The following is a 20,231-nucleotide window of genomic DNA, read 5'->3' on the forward strand; positions in this document are numbered from 1 at the left end:
CCTTGTTCTGCCATATGCTGTCATGAAAGACAGTGTGAAGGTAATTGAAGTGTACATGAAGGTAATTGAAGTGTACATAATATGACTTCATTTTTTCCCACGACAATGTTGTAATATGGACCACTGACCCCTTTAACAATGCCCAATACTCTGCCATGCAGGTTGCACGCATTGTGCTTTTGTAAATTAAGTTTCATAGTGGTTCAAGTTTTTTCACGATTTTCACTTTTTCTGGAAGTATTCCTGTGGTTAACTTGAGTTGGTTGGCTGCCCTGTGCTGTCACACACCTCTTTTGAGGACTGCCGTGGTCAGTGAGAGTCAGGACCCCTCTCTTTACTGCTGTGGAAGCTGAAGGAACAGAAACTGTCTTTCCCCTATCCCTTTTGCAGCTAAACATGAGTTATCAGATATTCCCACCCATGATTTTGGATCTAGTTTGCTTGCTTATTATCTGTGGCGACCACAGCAACCTTAAGTGTGGCAGTGCCAGCAGAAGCAAGGTGGCAGCCGTGGAAGTATCAGAAGTAGTGTGCCAGGCAGACTCTATGCTGGGCAAAATCTTGCCGGTACTTTAACTCTTGGTTCCTACCGAAACCTGGCTCTCTTCCCTAACTGTGAGAGCCACCTGATATCCTAAGACATTCCCTTTCTGCCTAAGTAAATAAGAGTTGCTTTTGATCATTTATAACCAAAAATCCTAAGTAATACAGGCCTGGTTTTTTTTTAATTGTACTTTAGATGAAGGTTTACAGAACAAATAGTTTCTCATTAAACAGTTCACATATTGTTTTATGACGATGGTTAACAACCCCATGACATGTCAACACTGTCCCTTCTCAACCTTGGGTTCCCTATTACCAGCTTTCTTGTCCTCTCCTGTGTTCTAGTCCTTGTGCCTGGACCGTTGTGCCCCATTAGTCTTGTTTTGTTTTATGGGGCTGTGTAATCTTTGGCTGAAGGGTGAACCTCAGGAGTGACTTCATTACTGAGCTAAAAGGGTGTCCGGGGACCATACTCTTGGGGTTTTCCAATTTCTGTCAGGCCAGTAAATCTGGTCTTTTTTTGTGAGTTAGAATTTTGTTCTACATTTTTCTCCAGCTCTGTCCAAGACCCTCTGTTGTGATCCCAGTCAGAGCAGTCAGTGGTGGTAGCCGGGCACCATATAGTTGTACTGGACTCAGTCTGATGGAGGCCGTGGTAGTTGTGGTCCGTTAGTCCTTTGGACTAATCTTCTCCTTGTATTTGTTTTCTTCATTCTCCCTTGCTCCCAAAGGGGTGAGACCAGTGGACAGGCCTGTTTTTTAATTCAAGTGGATTTAAAGTCTTGATTTACTTATGATCCAGTACATTGTTTTCAAACCAGGAGCATACTTGAAGTTTTCCATGAGCCTCGCCCTTTACCATCCCCTTTCCCTTACCTACATTTTCTTCTCCATTCTTACAGGGTCCACTTCCTAATACGTGTTGTCATTTCTGGCTCATGGTTTGGCAGCAGAAGACCAAAGCAGTTGTCATGCTAAACCGAGTTGTAGAGAAAGAATCGGTGAGTAATATTTGATATTTATAACTTAGTGTATTGCGTGTGATCATTAGCTTATAAATGTTTTCATTTTTAGTTTTGGCCTTTAATTACTAACATCTAGTGGCCAGAATGTTTCTGGCAGGAAGAACTAAACTATCCCTTTCCTTTTTTACTTTATTTAAATGACAGTTGGAGACCACTAATTTCCAAGATATAAATATAATTGAACAAGTACTAACTAGTGGTGATATATACCATAGATCTTTCAAATCCCTAAGCTTTATTAGAATCTTGACAATTTGTTATTATCAAAATCTTGGAAATTTTGTAAAAGATTTTAAATAACAGATTTTGTTTCTAATTGTTGGTTCTAAGGTCATGAGAACAATAAATATGGGCAAGTACGAATTTATTGAAATTTTAAATTATGATTTAAACACAATGCCTATTAGTGATGTAACTTTGCTTTTTTAACTCTGTAGCTTTAGATTCCTTTTCTGTCAAGCAAGCAAATTGGAAAATATTATCAAGAAGGTCTCTTCCAGCTTTAAGATCTTGGACTGTTCTACTTACTCAGATTCCTAATTCTAAATTAATAGTTACTGGTTTGTCAGTCAGTGGGAGCCCTAGTGGTGCAGTGGTTAAGAGCTACAGCTGCTAACCAAAAGTTTGACAGTTCGAATCCACCAGCCGCTCCTTGGAAACCCTTTTGAGGCAGTTCTGCCCTGTCCTGTGGGGTCACTATGAGTTAGAATTGACTCGACAGCAGTGGGTTTGGCTTTTTTGGTTTGGTTTGTCAATGAGTGTGAGAAGGCCTGATCGATCTCTTCCCTGACGTGACACTGACATACCAGAGTGTCCAGCAACATGTGGATGGTTATTTACTGTGGTTTTTCATGATCTCCAATATGCTTTAAAACTTAAGTGATGATGACATTGTCAGTTTGAGCAGTTTGAGCAATATTGCAAACTATATGATTAATTTAGACTACCACTGGAAATGAGAAATTATATTTGTGATGTTTGGTCCAGATGCTTAATAAGATTCAGATTTAGTTAGCTGTGGAAAGATTACCTAATGGGGAGGTGTTGTGGTGTTCATCACAAGGCCCATGATGTCTGGTTGTCTTTCTTTTTATGATATTAACAGCATCGTTGGTTAATGCTGAGTCCTTCGATTCATTAGGGGGTTACAAAATAGTGACATTCTAATTATGTCATTCCTTCTTCAGCTGCTGTTAGAATAATTTTGTGAAAAGAAGCTTCCCATTATAGTTAGTTGATGACTTTTATGTAGAAAAGGCAATTTTTAAAATAAGGTTATTCCCTAGTGTCCTCAGCAGGTGACCAGTTAGGTTTTTTTTAGATGGTGGAGGGTGAATGATTACGAACTCATGAAATTAAAACATTTGATTCATTTTACTCTGTTGCAGTTATCCTTATTGATGGTCAAATTGTCCCATCTTTGAAACTAGAAGAAATTTCTTCAGTTTGGGCCCTGAATCGTTTTAACATAAAGCTAGATAGTCTTTAAATCCTTTCTTGCTATCTAGAATGGCTACATATTACAGGACCCTCTTGTATTCTTCCTGCCTCAGATCTGGAGACAGCCATTCCTCTAAGAAGTCTTGGTTTCTTTTAATGAGCAGTGGTTATTTGAAGATCACAATAAAAATAACCTGTTTATTCCTACTGTGTCGGTCACTGTTTTTAGAGCCTTTTCAGTGCACAGAGCTAAGGCAAAAATATGTGTGTGTTTCAAGATAATATTTCTCAAGAGTTCATACTGATATTTCCAAGTCAAATTTAGGACTGTAGAGGTTGGCGTAACCCTTTCTATTTTATACCGTTGCTTACTTTTTCCAAACAAAAAAAGTCCTGATTTCTCCAAGATGTCAGCAGTGTAGAATATCTTATAATGATTCATTTACTTTGTCCCTTATTACACATGAAGCATACTCATAATAACAATATCAACCCTACCAGCAAAATAATTACTGAAAATAGTTCAAAAATTTTTATATGTTCTTCCCATTCTCTTCTGGTTTTCTTTTTTAATTGTACATTATCTACGTTGTCAGAACATATAGAATACTGCAGTCTCTCTCTTATATCCCTTATTTAATCTTAGCTTTCCATGTAAATATGTATTTAATATTCACCATCAGTCTTTGTTAATGTCTCTGCAGTCATTCTGACTGTCTAAAGCACATTCTCTAACGAATTTCTAAGGAAGGGCTTTATGAGCTTTATAGTCCTTAAGTTCTTACATGTTAATGACAGTTTGTTTCTTAACACTTTAAAGTCAGTTTGGCAGGCTATAAAATCCCTGGCTCACATTTGCTTTTCTTTGCATAATTTAAATATATTACTCCCTTTCCTTCTGACATTACAAATTACTGTCAAAGTCAAGTGGACATCTTATTTTATTTCCTTTTTAAGTCACTTTTTCTTTTTACCTAGGTACCAGAAGTATTTTTTATTCTTTAAAGCCCATTAATTTTTCCCAAATGTGTCATGATGTTGGTCATTCTAGTTCATTTTTCCCAGGTTTACAGTGTGATTTTTCAGTATGCGGTTTCAAATCTCTTGTTTTTTAAGAAAGATTTTTTTTTTCTTTTTTTTTAACGTAAAAAGAAAGTTTTATTTGGCATATATTTGAAAGGACAAAAATGCAAAGTGGACAAGCATGCTGCCAGAGCCATGTCTGCCCAAGTCCAAGGAAGGTTACAGAATCATCAATATATATCAACATCACAAAATGGGTAGAATCATTGAAAGCACCACTTTTTCACTGATTGGCTAGAAATTGTAATCTTACATTTTGAATCATCTTTTAAGAAAGATTTTTTAAATTATAGTTCTTAATATTTCTTCTGTTCCCTTGATTGCTTTCCCTCTCTTCTTTGGGTCCCCCTATTATACATATGGAGCCCCGGTGGTTAAAAGCTCAGACTGCTAACCAAATATCCGCAGTTGGAATCCACCAGCCGTTCCTTGGAAACCCCGTGGGGCAGTTCTGCCCTGTCCTGTAGGGTCACTATGAGTTGCAGTTGATTGATGGCAATAGGTTTTTTTTCAATTATACATATGCTGAATTTTCTTTTCCTATCTTCTATATTTGGCACATTCTCTCTATTCCTATTTGTCTCTCTTCGTTCCTTTTTTATTTAAAAAAATTTCCCCTTTCTTTTTCTCTTAAGCCATTACCTGTTGTGTTTATTTACTTTAATCTTATAGTTCCTTTTAGTTTAATCTAAATTTATGAAATTATTTGTTCTATTATTTACTGTCTATTTACTGTTCTATTATTTACTGTCTTCTATTACTTCATTTCTGAATTCTAATTTTCATTCATGCTTTTTCACTTCTTTATAATTTTTAATGTCTTTTAGTACCTTTTGAAGTATTAGGTCATAGTATCCATTTATTTTGGGGACATTTTTATTGTATGTTATTTGTAGCTATTTATGATTTAGAAAAGGAGAAAGGACTTTTTAAAAGGATGTTTTTCTGGTATTGTATTCTAATGAAATGACTTTTTAATCTCAGCTTGCCTCAGTCTGTTGGCTTCATGCTTTAGAAATTAAAATTTTATTTTTATTTTACCAACATGATATCTATAACTGTTTGTTTCTAAATTAGAGGAACATTTTACAAATCAGCTTTATAAAATACCAATCTTACTAAAATACATTAAACATTGAATATAGTGGTGACTGTTCTTATGTTTGTGTACTTGACAAAAATGTAACATGTATGTGTGTGGTTTATTTTCCTATTTCAACTTTTTATGGCTTCATAATGTTCTTAAATTTAAGAAATCATATACATATTTTTAAATTTAGGTTAAATGTGCACAGTACTGGCCAACAAAAGATGAGCAAGAGATGCTGTTTAAAGAAACAGGATTCAGTGTGAAGTTCTTATCAGAAGATGTGAAATCATACTATACAGTACATCTACTACAATTAGAAAATACCAATGTAAGACTCTTTTCATGCCTAAAAGTTTGGACTTTATAATGATGATTTTAAGAGTTACTATTTGTTATCGGATTGAAGTTTGATGTATCACATCCATATGGGTAATAGCTATAAAATTATCTAGTCATAACCATTTGTTTTCAGTGTGTTCACCTATGTGGTAGCTCTCTGAGAACTATCAAAAAACCCTAGAAACTAGGGATTTCAAAGTTCAGGTTGATATTTTAGGATTGAAGGTAAGTAATTACTAATAATTGTGGATTAAGAGAGAGGGCTTTAGAATCGAGTAAACCTGTATTCAAATCCAGCTCTGCTACTTAGTAGAGGCATACTTTGGACCTGTTCCTCAACCTCCCTGAACCTTTTCCTCCAGTTCAAAATGGGGGTTGTAGTCCTACCGTACAGGACTGTTGTAGAATCACATGAAGTCATCTGTGCAAATCACCTGATACAGAATAGATGCCCAATAAATGAGAACTGCTAGTACGAATGACTACTGAGAGTAGCAAGCTAATCAAGAAAAGGATGGACTGGAATGGTATGAACTAAGCTGATTCACCAGAAATTTGTCATTACTGAACTAGAAGCAGTGGTGAAATAAGTGTAGCATCTGGTCGCAAGAACATACTTGGATTTTTTTCCAGAAATATGTGAAATTTTTCCTTGGTACTTGGTTGAGATACATATAGAGGATGGATTGTAAACGTGCAGTTGTTAAGCTGGTTATCAAGACATTTCTTCTCCTTTTCCCATTTATCTCTTCTGCCTTCTTTGTGCTGTAATTAGAATAAGTTAGAAAATATATAAAATGAGAGTAATTCTTAGATGCAATTAGAAACGATAGGAAAATGGTTTTTTGTTTTTTCTTTTTTTTTTTTTACCAAAAATGACTTCAGGAATGTGTGTAGTCTGTAAAGTGAGATATTGTTTTAGTTCACCACGAAGTGAATTAAGTGGTTTACATATGATCATTAGCACCCCCCACCCCCATCCCAAAGAAGAGCAATAGAAAAGAGAAGGGATATATGTAAGTACTTTTTAGATGTGTGGAAATACCTTTGCAGTTGATCTCTTGGGACACCTCTTTTTTACTGCATACAGTAAGCACAGTTGCGTGCTATGTGCTTGAGGCCCAGGTTCTACTTTTCTTTTTGTTCAGCTTTCTTAGCCCCCATGCCTCAGACTGTTGTGATCTCTTAGTTCACCTAAGAAGGCTCAAGGCTGGGAATTATAAGGCTTAGATTTACAAATTTTCATTACTTCATTTATTTTGCACCAATCATTCCATTTACCAAAAAAACAAACCCGTTGCCATCGAGTCAGTTCCAACTCATAGCGACCCTATAGGACAGGGTGGAACTGCCCCATAGGGTTTCCAAGGAGAGGCTGGTGGATTCGAACTGCTGACCTTTTGTTTAGCAGCTGCAGCTCTTAACCACAGTGCCACCAGGGCTCCATTCCATTTACATGTGTCTTAAACTGCCTTGAGATACATTAATAACTATTTGATCCTGGATTGTACAGTGCTCATTCCCAGAAACGGAACTGCATTTCCACAAACTTCTCCCAGTTTGTTGAGTCATCTTCTCTTGGTATTTATCCCAGGTACCTCTTCTGCATACAACTGTAAATTTGATTCAGATGGAGAGGGACATAGATGCATTTCCCTGTTTCTGAAACAATCCTAAATGAGAATTGATTTTATCGCAAATAATAATAAACATAGAACAACTTTTGTATTTTGTTATCAGGTTGCAAAGCACTTTCATGTATATCTTATTTGACCCCACAGTCTTCCTATAACATGGATAGAGTAAATATTCTTATTATCCCTATATTTCATATAAACAAAAATAAAATACTAAAACTCATTAAACTATAGGAGTTTTTCCTAGCTTACTTCACTAATAAGTGACAGACCAGAACTCAAATCCAGGTCTCCTAACTTCTAATGACCTTCTGAAAAAGATGCTAATTGTTGTCAAGGAAAATTCTTGTATATAAAGCATCTTTTAAAGTTGAGGCCATCATGTGAGTTGGCTAAACCGCTTATGATTTAGTTGCTAACTACTGTGTGGTATAATCAAGTGATCACTGTATTTCTTATTGATCTGAGTTCAGAGTCCACCATAATAGAACAGCAACAATTTGTTTATTTTATACTTTATAATTTTTATTAAGAACTAGGAAAGTTAGAAGAATAAAGTAGCATTTTAGTACGAGAGAGAATTATATAACTGCATTTGGAACCAAATCACCTGAGTTTAAATCGTGACTGCAACTTCTGACTGTGTGACTTGAGTCACATTGATTAACCTCTGTGCCTCAGTTTTGTCATCTGTAAAATGGGGGTAATAATGTACCTATCTCTCGCTGAAAGAATCCACTGAGTAAATACTACAGCAAAACCTAAGATATAGTGCAGTATCCGCAGTTGTTACCTTTTGTTATTTTCAGCTGTTTTGTTTGTGATATTAAAAAATTAAGAAAGACTGCAGGAGCAAGGGGCAGTTAAAAAGAACAAATTGAAGCAGAAAAGAATAACAAGGGAGTGAGAGAAGGTGATGAAGTAGGAAAGTGATAGCCAACCTCAGCCCGCAGATCTTCATTGAGGTACTTGGGCTGTAGAAAACCATTTTGCTTCTGAACATGTCTGAAATGAATCTGTTAACAGGTCTGGGCCCACAGCTGTCATCTAAGCATGCCCTGCTCTTCTCAGAGACGTGAGTCTAACTGAGCAGTAAAGCTGCACACCAGGGGCCCATTCCCGTGTCTCATTTAAAGCTAAGAGTTTGAACTTTGCCCCCTGAATGTGCCCCTGAATGAGCAGGGACTCCATCTGTGCTTTCACCGTGGGCCCTTGGCTAAAACTATAGAGATAATTCTGAGGAGCTTTTTAAATATAACGTCAGCTAGAGTGCGTATTTGTCTTGCAGATTTTTCTTTTTTATTTGCCCTTCTCTGTTTTCCGTAATACTGTTGGCCAGCTTTATGTTGATTGAGTTCCAGGAATACTGTTGTAATGCTGACTGTCTTCTGTTCCCAGGGTGGGTGCCTAATCAGTATGGTGCTGAGCTGTGACTTGATTCAGAATAGTTTAAACAGTCCCTCCTACCTGTAATGCCCCAGCACCCCGTCTCTGCTTGTTTATCTCCTGTGCATCCTCAGTACCCCCTTGTAGCCTGCCTCTTACTTAGATCTTTCCTAATAGTCCATGTCCCATTCATTCCTAACAGCTGTGACTCTTCTTACACTTCTCTCCAGGATTAATTTTACCATTTTACTGGCTTGTTCAGTCATTGTGTGTGTATAATTTTGACTCCATAACAAAGTTTTTGAGGAGTCCCTGGGTGGTGCAAATGTTAAGCACTTGGCTACTAACCAAAAGGTTAGCAGTTCGAATCCACCCAGACATTCCTAGGAAGAAAGGCCTGGTTATCTACTTCCAAAAGATCACAGTCATCAAAAACCCCATATAATAAAGTTCTACTCTGACATACATTGGGTTCCACGAGTCGAATTCGACTCAGTGACAACTGGGGGAGAAAACAAAGTAGTCTTTTTTAACTCACCCTGTGCAGGATCCTTGTCTGCTGTGTTTGTCCTCCCCTCTGCCATAGCACTAGGTCCATGGTCAAACACACCTGAGTGGTTATTGTAGAACACAGATGTGCTCCTTCCACCATACTGCTCAAAACCCCTCCATGGTCCCTGTCAGTCATGAAAGAAAGTCCATGTCCAAAGCAGAAAGCTCTGTCTGGCCTGGCCTGGCCGGCCAGCTCGTCGGCCTTCATCTCCTCCAGGCATCAGGATTGGTTCGTGCTGAACTACTTACACTTGTCAAACACGTCTGCTCCCTGGGGCCCCACCGTTGTCTATTCTTCTCCCTCTGCTTAGAATGCACCCCACGCCTGTCTCTTCCTGTCACTCTCCTCGCCTCCTGGTCTGGTGAGTTCTGTTCCTCTTTCAGAGTGAATTTCAGTAACTAAATATTTAATACTGCCAATATAAGGATCCTGGAAAAATCAGTGGGGGGCTGAACTAATGTCATGACAGTGAGGGTACAAACTGGAAATACACTTAGGAGATGGCATTGACAGACTCAGTGATTCTGTAGTTGTAGAGGAAGTAATAAGTGAAGAAGTTGAAAATGTGTAGTTTTATAATTGATTAGAGCTTTTTTGAGGCCACGGTAAAATTGATTAGTGAGTCTGATTATTTTAGAAATTGCCAGTGTCTGTTTATCATTTACCACGTGCCAGGCAAATGTCAGACACTTTACATCCATGTGTTTCATTCATTTATTCCTCACAGCAGCCTTGTAAGTACTGTTATTAGTCCTGTTTACGAATGCTGGAACTGAGGCTTGGTAAAAACATTCCATTTTAGAAACATGATCTTTGTACCTCAAGTGTACTGTGGGTCTGGGCCCATAGAACTGTATATATTTTTATAATAATTTGTGTGTGTAATAATTATTATTAACTTGAATTTGAATGGCTTTAGACAAAGGCATATACTGAAATTGCCGTAGACCTAGCAGCTCCCCATTGTCTTATACCTACTCACCTCATAGATTACCTGCCTGACCTTCATATATATTATAACAAGCTTGATATCCTTATTCAGCAACTTTAAATTTGTAATTCTCCTTCAAAAATGTAAATGAGATTTTGCTATAAAAAGAAAGACAAGCCACTGAAATTTTTGTGCGGAGTGTAGCATACATACTGCAAAGTCTTACAGAGAGAGCCAGGCGGGTCAGTGTCGGCAGGCGAGAGACTGGGATGGCCCCTGAACTGTGGATGTGACAGTGGGGGAGCAGTGGAAGGGACAATTGGATGTGACAGAAGAGAATGATGTGACTCAGTGATTGAGGAAAAAGAAAGGATGCTTCCAAAGGCTTGGACTAGAAGTCTGTCAGGAGTTGTAAATTCTGAATGTGGAGTGTGTTTGGTTTTAGCTTTGTGTCCTTTGGCAGCCCCTTTCCCTCCCAGTTTTCTTTTCTTTTCTCCCCAGCTTAAAAAAGAGGGGAGAGGGTATGGTCACACATGTAGACATGTCCTCTGTACCAGTATAGTAAACATATGGATCTTATTACTTTATGTGGTCCTTTGTAGCTCTGAATTATATGATTTTGTGAGCTGTGTTTTTAGAATCCTGTTTTAGTAAATTAGTCAAAAGTAACCTTTCAAGAAGTCCTTTAGTATGGTTCTGTAGGGAAAGAAAAACACTGTTTTTTGAAAATCCATTAGGGAAGACTGTATTATACAGTCATTAGCATTTCTGGGAACTGGCTTTATGTATTCAAGACAGTATGACCTATATTTGAAGAAAATTAAGTGACCACTAGTCTTCAGCCAGAATTACACAAACAAAGAAAAAGCAAACTGTTGCTCAGGACTGTGGAATAACCACAGGTTTTGAGCCAGGAGGTGATGCAGTAAGTGAGTCTGCCCCCAGGTGGGGACTGCACCCACGTGGGGCCTGCACCCTGTGGAGCTCAAAGGGCAGTTGTCCCTAAGAAGTCACACTGGAATCTTAGACTCCCTGGGCTAATCAAAGACCAACCCTTTTAGGCCATTGTTATTCGTGTATCGAGTTGTTACGGTCCACTTAACTGCTTTGTAAAAGGAAACTGCAGTCTCCCTTTCTTAATTTGGATTTTTTTTAATTCCTTTTTTAATGCAGTAAATTAATGCACTTTTTTGCATCCAGTAAAATTTACGCTTTGTGGTACTCAGTTATGCGGGTTTTTGGTTGTGTAACCACCCCATCAAGATAACAGAATAGTTCTGTCACCCCCCTAAAATTTCCTGTTGCTTGTGGGCAGCCAACCAGCCTCTCACCTTCAGCCTCTGGCAACCACTGTTCTGTTTTCTGTTCTCATAATTTTTGTCTTTTCCAGAATGTCTTATAAGTGCAGTTATACAATATGTAGCTTTGAATCTGGCTTCTTTCCCTTAGCATACCTAATTTGCATTTAAAGGGAAATGTTTTGAAGCTTAGAAATGATGATGATTATTTAAGTTAATAATGGGGAAATCTTCTAGTGCCCTCAGGATATTAAGAACCTATGGATCACAGTATGTTTGGACTAAAGCTAGATAATAAGAAGAATTGGTCATTAAAAGTATATAGTTCTAAAAAACTTTTTAAAAAATTTTTGCAGTGTATTTTACCAGTGTTCTTCATATAACTGAACCTGGGGTTCAGTAGTCTTAATTTCTACTAAAAAACAAATAAGACAATTTTGATTTTAAAAATGAAAGGTAACTTCTAATTTGATTATTTTTATTGAGAACTGGATGTTATAATAACCTAGCTGTTATTCATTTAGATATTCAGTTTTTTAAATATTGCTTCTATGCCTTCTCTCCTCCAAAAACATCCTATCATAAAACTGAAAAAATTGTGCAAAGACATGTTCAAGGATTGCTGCTAAAAGTTTACAAAAATGAAGAGTGTAAGGCAAAGGGTAATTGGCTGGCAAAAGGTAAGAAACATTGTCACAAGTTAGTCAGAAATAAAGATCATCAGGAATATCCAGAAAGTGATTTTCCTGATGAATAAGTGAGTGTCAGGCAGGCCCTAAGAGACAGGAAACATTCAGTATGTTTGTAAACCATCTTAGCACATCAGCAAAAGCATATAAGCAGTTTTAGGACTGGAAGTTATTACCATGGAGACAGGCAGCAAGTACAAGAGCGATTTCGGTTACAAATGTAGAGATTATTTCTTTTACTTTAATTCTTGAGTCACTTCTCTGTGCCTGTATAAAAACCCGTTGCTGTCGAATCAATTCCGATTCATAGCGATCCTATAGGACAGAGTAGAACTGCCCCATAGGGTTTCCAAGGAGCAGCTAGCTGGTGGATTCGAATTGCTGACCTTTTGGTTAGCAGTCGAGCTCTTAACCACTGCGCCACCAGGGCTCCTGTATAGCAGAATCTAAAAGATTTATAAAGGGAAGATTATATTTTTTTAAACCTCTGGAATTCTTAAAAAAACATTGAAGGGTATAAGATTGTACTGGTAGAATATTTTTAAAACTAGAAAAAAGGAATCCACTCATGATGTGTGAGTTAAAGCAAACAGTAAGTGTTGTGTAAGTGTCACTGTTAATATCGATCCCTGAAGTGGTCAAGAGCTCAGCTGCTAACCAAAAGGTCAGCAGTTTGAATCTAGCAGCTGCTCCTTGGAAACTCTATGGGACAATTCTACTCTATCCTGTAGGGTCGCTATGAGTCAGAATCTACTCAACGGCAATGGGTTCAAACAGGGTTTAGTGTTAATATTCCAAATTCCCCTAAAGAAAATCTTCCCCAGCTTGTACAAGTGATTATCCAAAACCAAATGAAAAAGTCATGGTACAGAAGGTCCATACAGATTAAAAGCATTATGTGAAGTATAGAATCTTTCTGAAATAGGTTTTTGAAAGAAAGAAATTAGAACTAACTTTCCCCTTCCCCTTGATTTTCACTTTGTAGAGTGGTGAAACCAGAACAATATCTCACTTTCATTATACCACCTGGCCAGATTTTGGAGTCCCTGAATCGCCAGCTTCATTTCTCAATTTCTTGTTTAAAGTGAGAGAATCTGGCTCCTTGAACCCTGAGCACGGGCCCGTGGTAATTCACTGCAGTGCCGGCATCGGGCGGTCTGGCACTTTTTCCCTAGTAGACACCTGTCTTATTTTGGTAAGTGCGTCTTATGATTTAATTTTCATCTCCTTTATTTTCTGTTTTGTTTTGTTTTTCTGCTGGCAGAGTTAAGCTCTGATGTCAGTATTCCAGATCTGTGCTTTTCAGACTTTGAATTCTGCCGCCTTTTGGAAAAACCTAAAAATCTCACTTCCACCCTTTCAGTTGCCTTTTCCTTGTGACTGGTAGAGATATGTCCAAGATAATTCTAGGTATCCCCAAGAAGATTTTTTTCTGGTTGCTTTATATTACAAAAATAATAGGTCCTTTCCCCCTTCCCTTTTTCTCAAATATAAATGGATGTATAATATTGAATTCCTTCCTCCTTGGACAAGTACATCACCTCTCTTGCCTTCATTTCCTTATTTACAAACTAGAGATAACGATAGTTCTTAACCTCAGAATTGTTGCAAGAATTAAATGAACTAATACATTCAGAACATGTAGAAGAGTCCCTGGTATATTCTAAGTACTCAGTAAATGTTGGTATTGTTATTATTCCCCTGAGATTCTTATCTATGCCCCCACAGGTGTGTTGTTTTTCTACCAGCCCATTCCCACCCTCAGCCTGGATACAGGCCTTCTCTTTTAAGGAAGTCCACTTTTCCTTATTTAGGGTACAGGGGCCTTCTATTAACCCTAATGCACCTTCTAACTTTTCTCATTTCTCCCTCCTTTTATTGAATCTAAGCCATCTATAATCCCTTCTGCCTTGACTTTCATATTAATCTAGTCAGTATTCTCTGTAGTTTACTTTTTACGTCCCTGTGCTTGTTTTAAGATTATTAGTAACCTAGGCATTAGTATATTGGTTACCTGAACCCTGGCGTTAAGGTCCCGTGTTGTCTTTCCTTCTTCTGTTAATCTCTTGTCTGTCCTTGTAAAACTTAGCTATGCTTCATTGCACTTTTCTGAGCATTCCTATGCTTTCTAACATGACAGCTAGCACAAAGTAAGTTATCAGATGAAATCACTTACTAATATCATTCCTGGCAAACACACATATTTTAACAGACGTCTTGATCAAAGGAGTGATATTCTTGGTAGGACATTTCAGACTTTCATTTCTGATGAAAGGTAGAAATTAGGAACAGTTGAGTCTTGCTACATATACTGTATTACTTTACCACTCTGCTTGTTGTAGCATATGTCATCAAAAATTGGATCGTTAAACATTAAAGTGAACTTTAAATATTTAAAAACTCTGATATCTACCGTATTAATCATGAACATTAAAGTTAGACTCCGTGTTTGGGCCTTTAGGAATGCATTCAGGTAAATAGCAAAGACCCTGCCAACTATAACTTCAGCAAAATTTTTATTGGTGGGGAAATTATTTTTTATAATACCAGACCTGTAGTTCAGAGTTGGTGTAGTAGCTCAACAGTTTCCTCACGGACCTGGTCTCTTTCTGTCTCTTTTCTTCTCCAGCATCTTTAGACAGCTGCAGGATACCCAGACACCACACTATGTCTATAATCCAGACATCATGAAAGGGGAAGGGCCATGGGCAAAAAGGTTTGCTCATGCCAAGATTTCTTTTCTTTTCCTTTTTTTTTAAGAAGAAAAAACTAATCTTGGCAGACTTACCCTTATATTAGCCAGAACTGGTCATAAATCCTTTGACCACTACTGTCCAAATGAATGAGATTACTATGATTGGTTTGCAGTCAGGTTTGAGTCAGCCAAAGGATAAAAAATCTTCTGTCTACTACTTGAAGAATATACTGAGATGTGGGGGAGGATGGATGGATTGGGATGGTTGTTGTGTTCACAGCATTTACTGCTAAGGTGTTAAATTATCCTTTTCTTCTGGAGGAGCACGGTGAATAGCAAAATTTTAGCAGCAGTCCTGCATTACCTGTTTCCTGGACTCTAACAACAAAAGGCTTGAATTATTTTCACCTTTCTTGCAGATGGAAAAAGGAAATGATATTAACATTAAACAAGTGTTACTGAATATGAGAAAATATCGAATGGGACTTATTCAGACACCAGATCAACTCAGATTCTCATACATGGCTATAATAGAAGGAGCAAAGTTTATAAAGGGAGATTCAGATATACAGGTAAACTTTGTAAGAAGAAAAATGTACCCACTTGTTATAGTTAAATACGAGTAACATCACATAACTGTACTCGACTTAAGCATTTATCTTGCCCTTCCTTTCAAAAAGTATATTTACATTAATGTGGTAAATCCAGCCAGTCATCTTAAAGTTGTAAAATTTAGGCCCACTTCCTCATACACATCTCAGCCTCATGTTAAATCCTATGTGTTACTTAAAAGCCCTAGTGGGAGCAAGATTCCATTAAAGAAACCTAAATTCTCATGTAAGGTGGGTTTACACATTTAATTATTAAAATAAACCAGAAAGTTTAGGTTCTTTTTTCCCATTAAAAACCTAATTTGGGATTATAGAGGATTTGGTTTATATAATATTTTACTTAATAACACAGAGCAACTTGAATACTATGGCAGACATAATGAAATTTCAGTAAAATTTTATTTTATATTTTCTCTGGTCGGTAGCTTTATTCTCATGAAGATATTTTTATTCCATATTTGCAGAAGCTAAGTTCAAGGACTGGTTATCAAAAATCTGTATTATACACTAATGTAAAATGTAAAATGGACATGGAGAAGTAACAGTAGACCCCCCTCTTGTTATCTGATCTAATCACGTTGGACATAATAGTACATCTTTCAGAATCTTTTTCAGTGTATTTCTCAGATAGGAACCCATTTACTAGTTCTGTAGTTGCTATGATTATTAGCCAACACTGGAATATTATGAATAAGCCTTTTATCACTTAGATCATCTGTTATAATGGAAATAAGTATAGTAGCTAAATGTATAGATTTCATAGGAATATTAAAATGTTCTTAAACTTTGTTTGATTCATAGCTCCCTTTTTTTGTCTATTTTAACTATTCAAGTCAAACTTCATTATATTTTATCAATATTTAAAGTTTTATTAAAAGCTTTAGTTCAAACCTTTATAATAAGCACTAAAGAAATTTTTTAAGAAACATTAGATAACTCAATGCCGTTAGTCAGTAAAAATACTTAGTGTGTAGAAATATAGTATGAACCCACAGAGCACTACACCCTACTTCAGAAGTCAAGCTTTGAAAAAATTATGTTTTGCTGGGATTCCTTGGCCAATGAACAGTGATTTAGGAGAAGTAAAAGTTATCTCACATGTTTTAAGATTAGTAAAATTTCTCATTTTTATATCACTGAGCTTTTTACTCTCTTAAATCTGGAGTTTAAGAAAGGTCAAACAGTGAAATCAAACTTTTTCCACATACCTTTATAGCTTACCTAGTTGCCTTTCATTGCTTATTTCCTGGTTGTGCTCACAGATTGAGTAACTGGGGGAGAAAATGTGCTGTCCTTGGAATCGTTTCCCCCCCGCCCACTTTTTTTTTTTTTTTTGTCTCTTCAGTTTTAGAATATTTTCTTAGTTACTTTGAGGATCTTTTACATTATAGGGATGGGTTTTAGGATCATACTTTTTTGTGGAGTCTTTATTATGACAGCACAGTTTGTGGCTAGGAGGAATTTTTTTTGTCCCAATTTATGTGGTATAGTGTGTCCATCAGTCTGTCTCAACATCAGCATCAGCAGCACCCTCTTCAAGCCAAAGGCCTTCTCTGCCTGCGTTCCAGGTAGGACACTGGAAATGTCTATTTTTGCGGTGCTCAGGATCAGAAAAACCCATTGCCCGCTGAGGGTAATTTCCACACAAATGATCTTAGCAGAGCTCTTGTGATTTATTCAGTGCTGTGAGATTCTTTTTTATTATAAAAATAATGAATGAATTCATGTTGGCTATAAAAATTTCAAACAGTGTGGAAGTGTATAGCTTACAAAGTGAAAGTCCCCTTTAACTCACCTACCACCAAATTTGTAGCCATTTTAACATGCACGTATTCTTCTAGGAATCTGTGTTTATTTATATGGATTTGTTTGCTTGTTTTACATAAATGCATTAATTTTTCTTCAATTGCCATACACTGTGCTGTGGCTCACACTCTCTGGGATATTTTTCTCTTTGTTTTTCTCCTCCTAGAACTGTATTGCCCAAGTACATTAACCACATATGCCCCTGAGCATTTGAAATGTGACTAGTCTGAATCATGATGTGCTTAAAATGTAAAATACGGGTCGGGTTTTCAAGACTTAATACAAAAATAATGTAAATTATCTTAATAATTTAAACAATATTGGTTAAATGTTCAAGTGATAATATTTTTTGATATATTGAGTTAAATAAAACACTGTTAAAAATTAGCTTTACTTCTTTACTTTAAATTTTAAATTATATATGTGGCTCACATCGTATTTCATTTGTAATGCTGTGCTAGAACTTTAGCCTACAGCTGAAATCTAAGAGATTTTTGATTCCCCAAAATCTGATACCATAAAATCTTGCTGTTAGAAAGATCCAAAGTTACTCTGTTAATGTAGAAACCCAAAACTAAATGAATATAACTGTAGCCTGTAAAAGTATCTTGTTTGTCATATGAGGATGTGATAGCCAATTTGTGAAGACCCTAGTTTTTCTATGCCCGTATACTTTATCTTCTCTGCCTCTGTTTTTTGGGAAAAACTAATGTTTGTAAGAAGAAAGAAGGAAGCTTCTTTGCAGTGTAGGGGCATCACTTGAACCTTTGTATCTCTAGAGAATGTCTTTCCGCTCGACCACACTCCACGCATGTAATTCTTCTCTGGTACTTTTTTTCAAAGCGGCCATCTGCCTTCCCCCTCAATCTTTTATAGGATACAAGTGGTATTTTCATTATTGGGTATAGTTTTTCTGTGAATACTTCTGGCATATGTGGATATAAAGTAATTTTAAAACTTGTAGAGACAATGGATAGCTCTTAGTATTACACATCTAAAGCGATCGTGTGTATTTAAAATTAGTAAATGTATATAATTGTACTCAAATGAATAGCTTGTATTCATTTACAGAAAACCTCCAATGACCTTGACCTACCTAGATAAGTATAAATAATTTCTTGTTGTCTCTCTAATGGTATCTGTTTGCCTTATATCTTTCTTGATACAAACCCCAAAACCCGTTGCCATCCAGTTGATTCCGTTTCATAGTGAGCCTAGAGGACAGAGTAGAGCTGCCCCATAGGGTTTCCAAGGAGCGGCTAGTGGATTCAAACTGCCGACCTTTTGGTTAGCAGCCAAGCTCTTAAGTACTGCGCCACCAGGGCTCCTTTTCGATACAAGGTGGGCATAAATACATGAAATACTTGCTGGTATTACCACATATTTCTTAGCAAACTCCCAATTTCAGTGATGACATTAAACCTCCCAGAGTAAGTAGTCTGCTTTGGCAATTTAGAACTGATGTAAAATCTGTAGCTGGGAATTTGATACTACTAATGAAGTCTTAAATGTAAATTATATACTGTAAGAAGAATACAGTGGGTCCCAAGTTTAATTACGTCATTTTTACTCACTCTTTGTCATGTTTCCTTCATTGGCAGAGGAAAGGATAGAGTCATAAGCAGTATGTAGGCAGTTGCTCACAGCAACGCATGACACCAAGGAATATAACTCACCAGGAGCCAAGGTATGAGAAAGACAGATTACAAACCATACTCTAGATAACACTACTCCCGGCCTCAAAATGAGAACATGAAATAGGTTGTAGTTTAGTAAAATTTCCAATACATTAGCTTCATCGAGAGACATGGCAAAACGACATTGTTTTTTTTAATTCGCTAGCATTAAATAGCTCTCTTTATTCCTTCTGAAGTTATTTTCCTTCTTTGCTTCATGCTTGTGGGCAGATTCTGAATTGGTGACAGAGTCTGGGAAATGATCCGGTAAGACCTGGGTTTTGGCATCATGACTTTTATTGACATTATTAAGTTTTGTCCAAATATAATAAGACCAAGTTACTAGAACTAAATCTCAGTGAAGAGTGAAAACTTCAAAAATTAACCAGCAGAAGTTCTAGAGATAATTGAAGATTTTTATTGGGTACTTTCTTAAACTATCCAGTCTCTGAAATTCTTGAGCTTTTCGGATAATGCAGATAATCATGAAGGATTAGAGCATAGACAACCCAGACTACCTGGCCTCACTATTAGCTGCATAGTGTGTAATAAGTACTATCTGCATCCTCTTCACTATCAAAAATGCTGTTTAGACTGAACATTTTAAACAAGGGAAGAAAGAAAATGGATACAGTCATCTAAAGTGGAAACATCTTACTCTTGTGTTCCATTGTAGTAGTTTTCTAACTGTTGACAGAATATTCCTCCTGGACATGGTTTGTGTCCTACTAGGTCCTTGCTCAGGAGTGTTCAGTTCTCCCCCGTTGCTTCTTGGATTAAGTTCAGAACCTTCTTCCTTTCCAGCCATAGCTGTCAGGGTCAAACTCTACATGTTCTTCATCTTCCAGCCAAATTGTACCAACCTGTACTACTTCCTGTCCTCCACTGACTATATAACAAATTTTAAAACTTCACATTTTCTAAGTGTTTTGTGTATCAGGTATTATAAAACAAGAAGAGATTAATTATGCAACTTAATAAATTGGCTATATCTGGAACGATGTAATGTGATAAAATGCCTTTTTCTTTTTATTTACTCTTTAATGCTTTTAGTTATCCTTGTATGATAATGAAACAAATTAGAAACTAGCAAATCCACTGTCTGAATGGATTTTATGGGAATTTTTTAAAAATCTAAGTATACAGTCATTGCTTTTAGCAGTGCCATTTTGCACAGAAGTAGCTCCAGGGAATGAGTGTTCTTTAAGTTCCAGAGAAGTGCATCTGGCAATATTGTATATCTGCTCAAGATCATTAAAATCCTTAGGCAATTAGTATGGAGTTTTATTTATTAGATTCAAGACTTCTTGCTTCCATGATAGAATCTGGGACACTTGAAAGGGGGTCTTCCTAACTATACAAAGTCATGTTGAGCCAGGGTCAAAGTCATAGGTAGCAAAATCATTGACTCCCTCTGCTGCTGCCTCTA

General features: G+C 36.8%; 1 protein-coding gene across 3 annotated transcripts in view; it reads left to right on the forward strand.

The window, feature by feature from the left end:
* Positions 1–20,231, forward strand: part of PTPN2 (protein tyrosine phosphatase non-receptor type 2) — a 141,868-nt gene that overhangs the window by 98,232 nt on the left and 23,405 nt on the right. For all 3 annotated transcript variants that reach the window (XM_012559543.2, XM_012559544.2, XM_023724826.1), the window contains exons 4-7: positions 1,446–1,544; positions 5,372–5,509; positions 13,000–13,209; positions 15,129–15,281. In XM_012559543.2, the coding sequence (XP_012414997.1) occupies positions 1,446–1,544; positions 5,372–5,509; positions 13,000–13,209; positions 15,129–15,281 (600 nt within the window). The remainder of the gene's footprint in view (positions 1–1,445; positions 1,545–5,371; positions 5,510–12,999; positions 13,210–15,128; positions 15,282–20,231) is intronic.

Source organism: Trichechus manatus, unplaced genomic scaffold (genome assembly GCF_000243295.1).
Source record: "Trichechus manatus latirostris isolate Lorelei unplaced genomic scaffold, TriManLat1.0 scaffold00262, whole genome shotgun sequence".
NCBI lineage: Eukaryota > Metazoa > Chordata > Mammalia > Sirenia > Trichechidae > Trichechus > Trichechus manatus.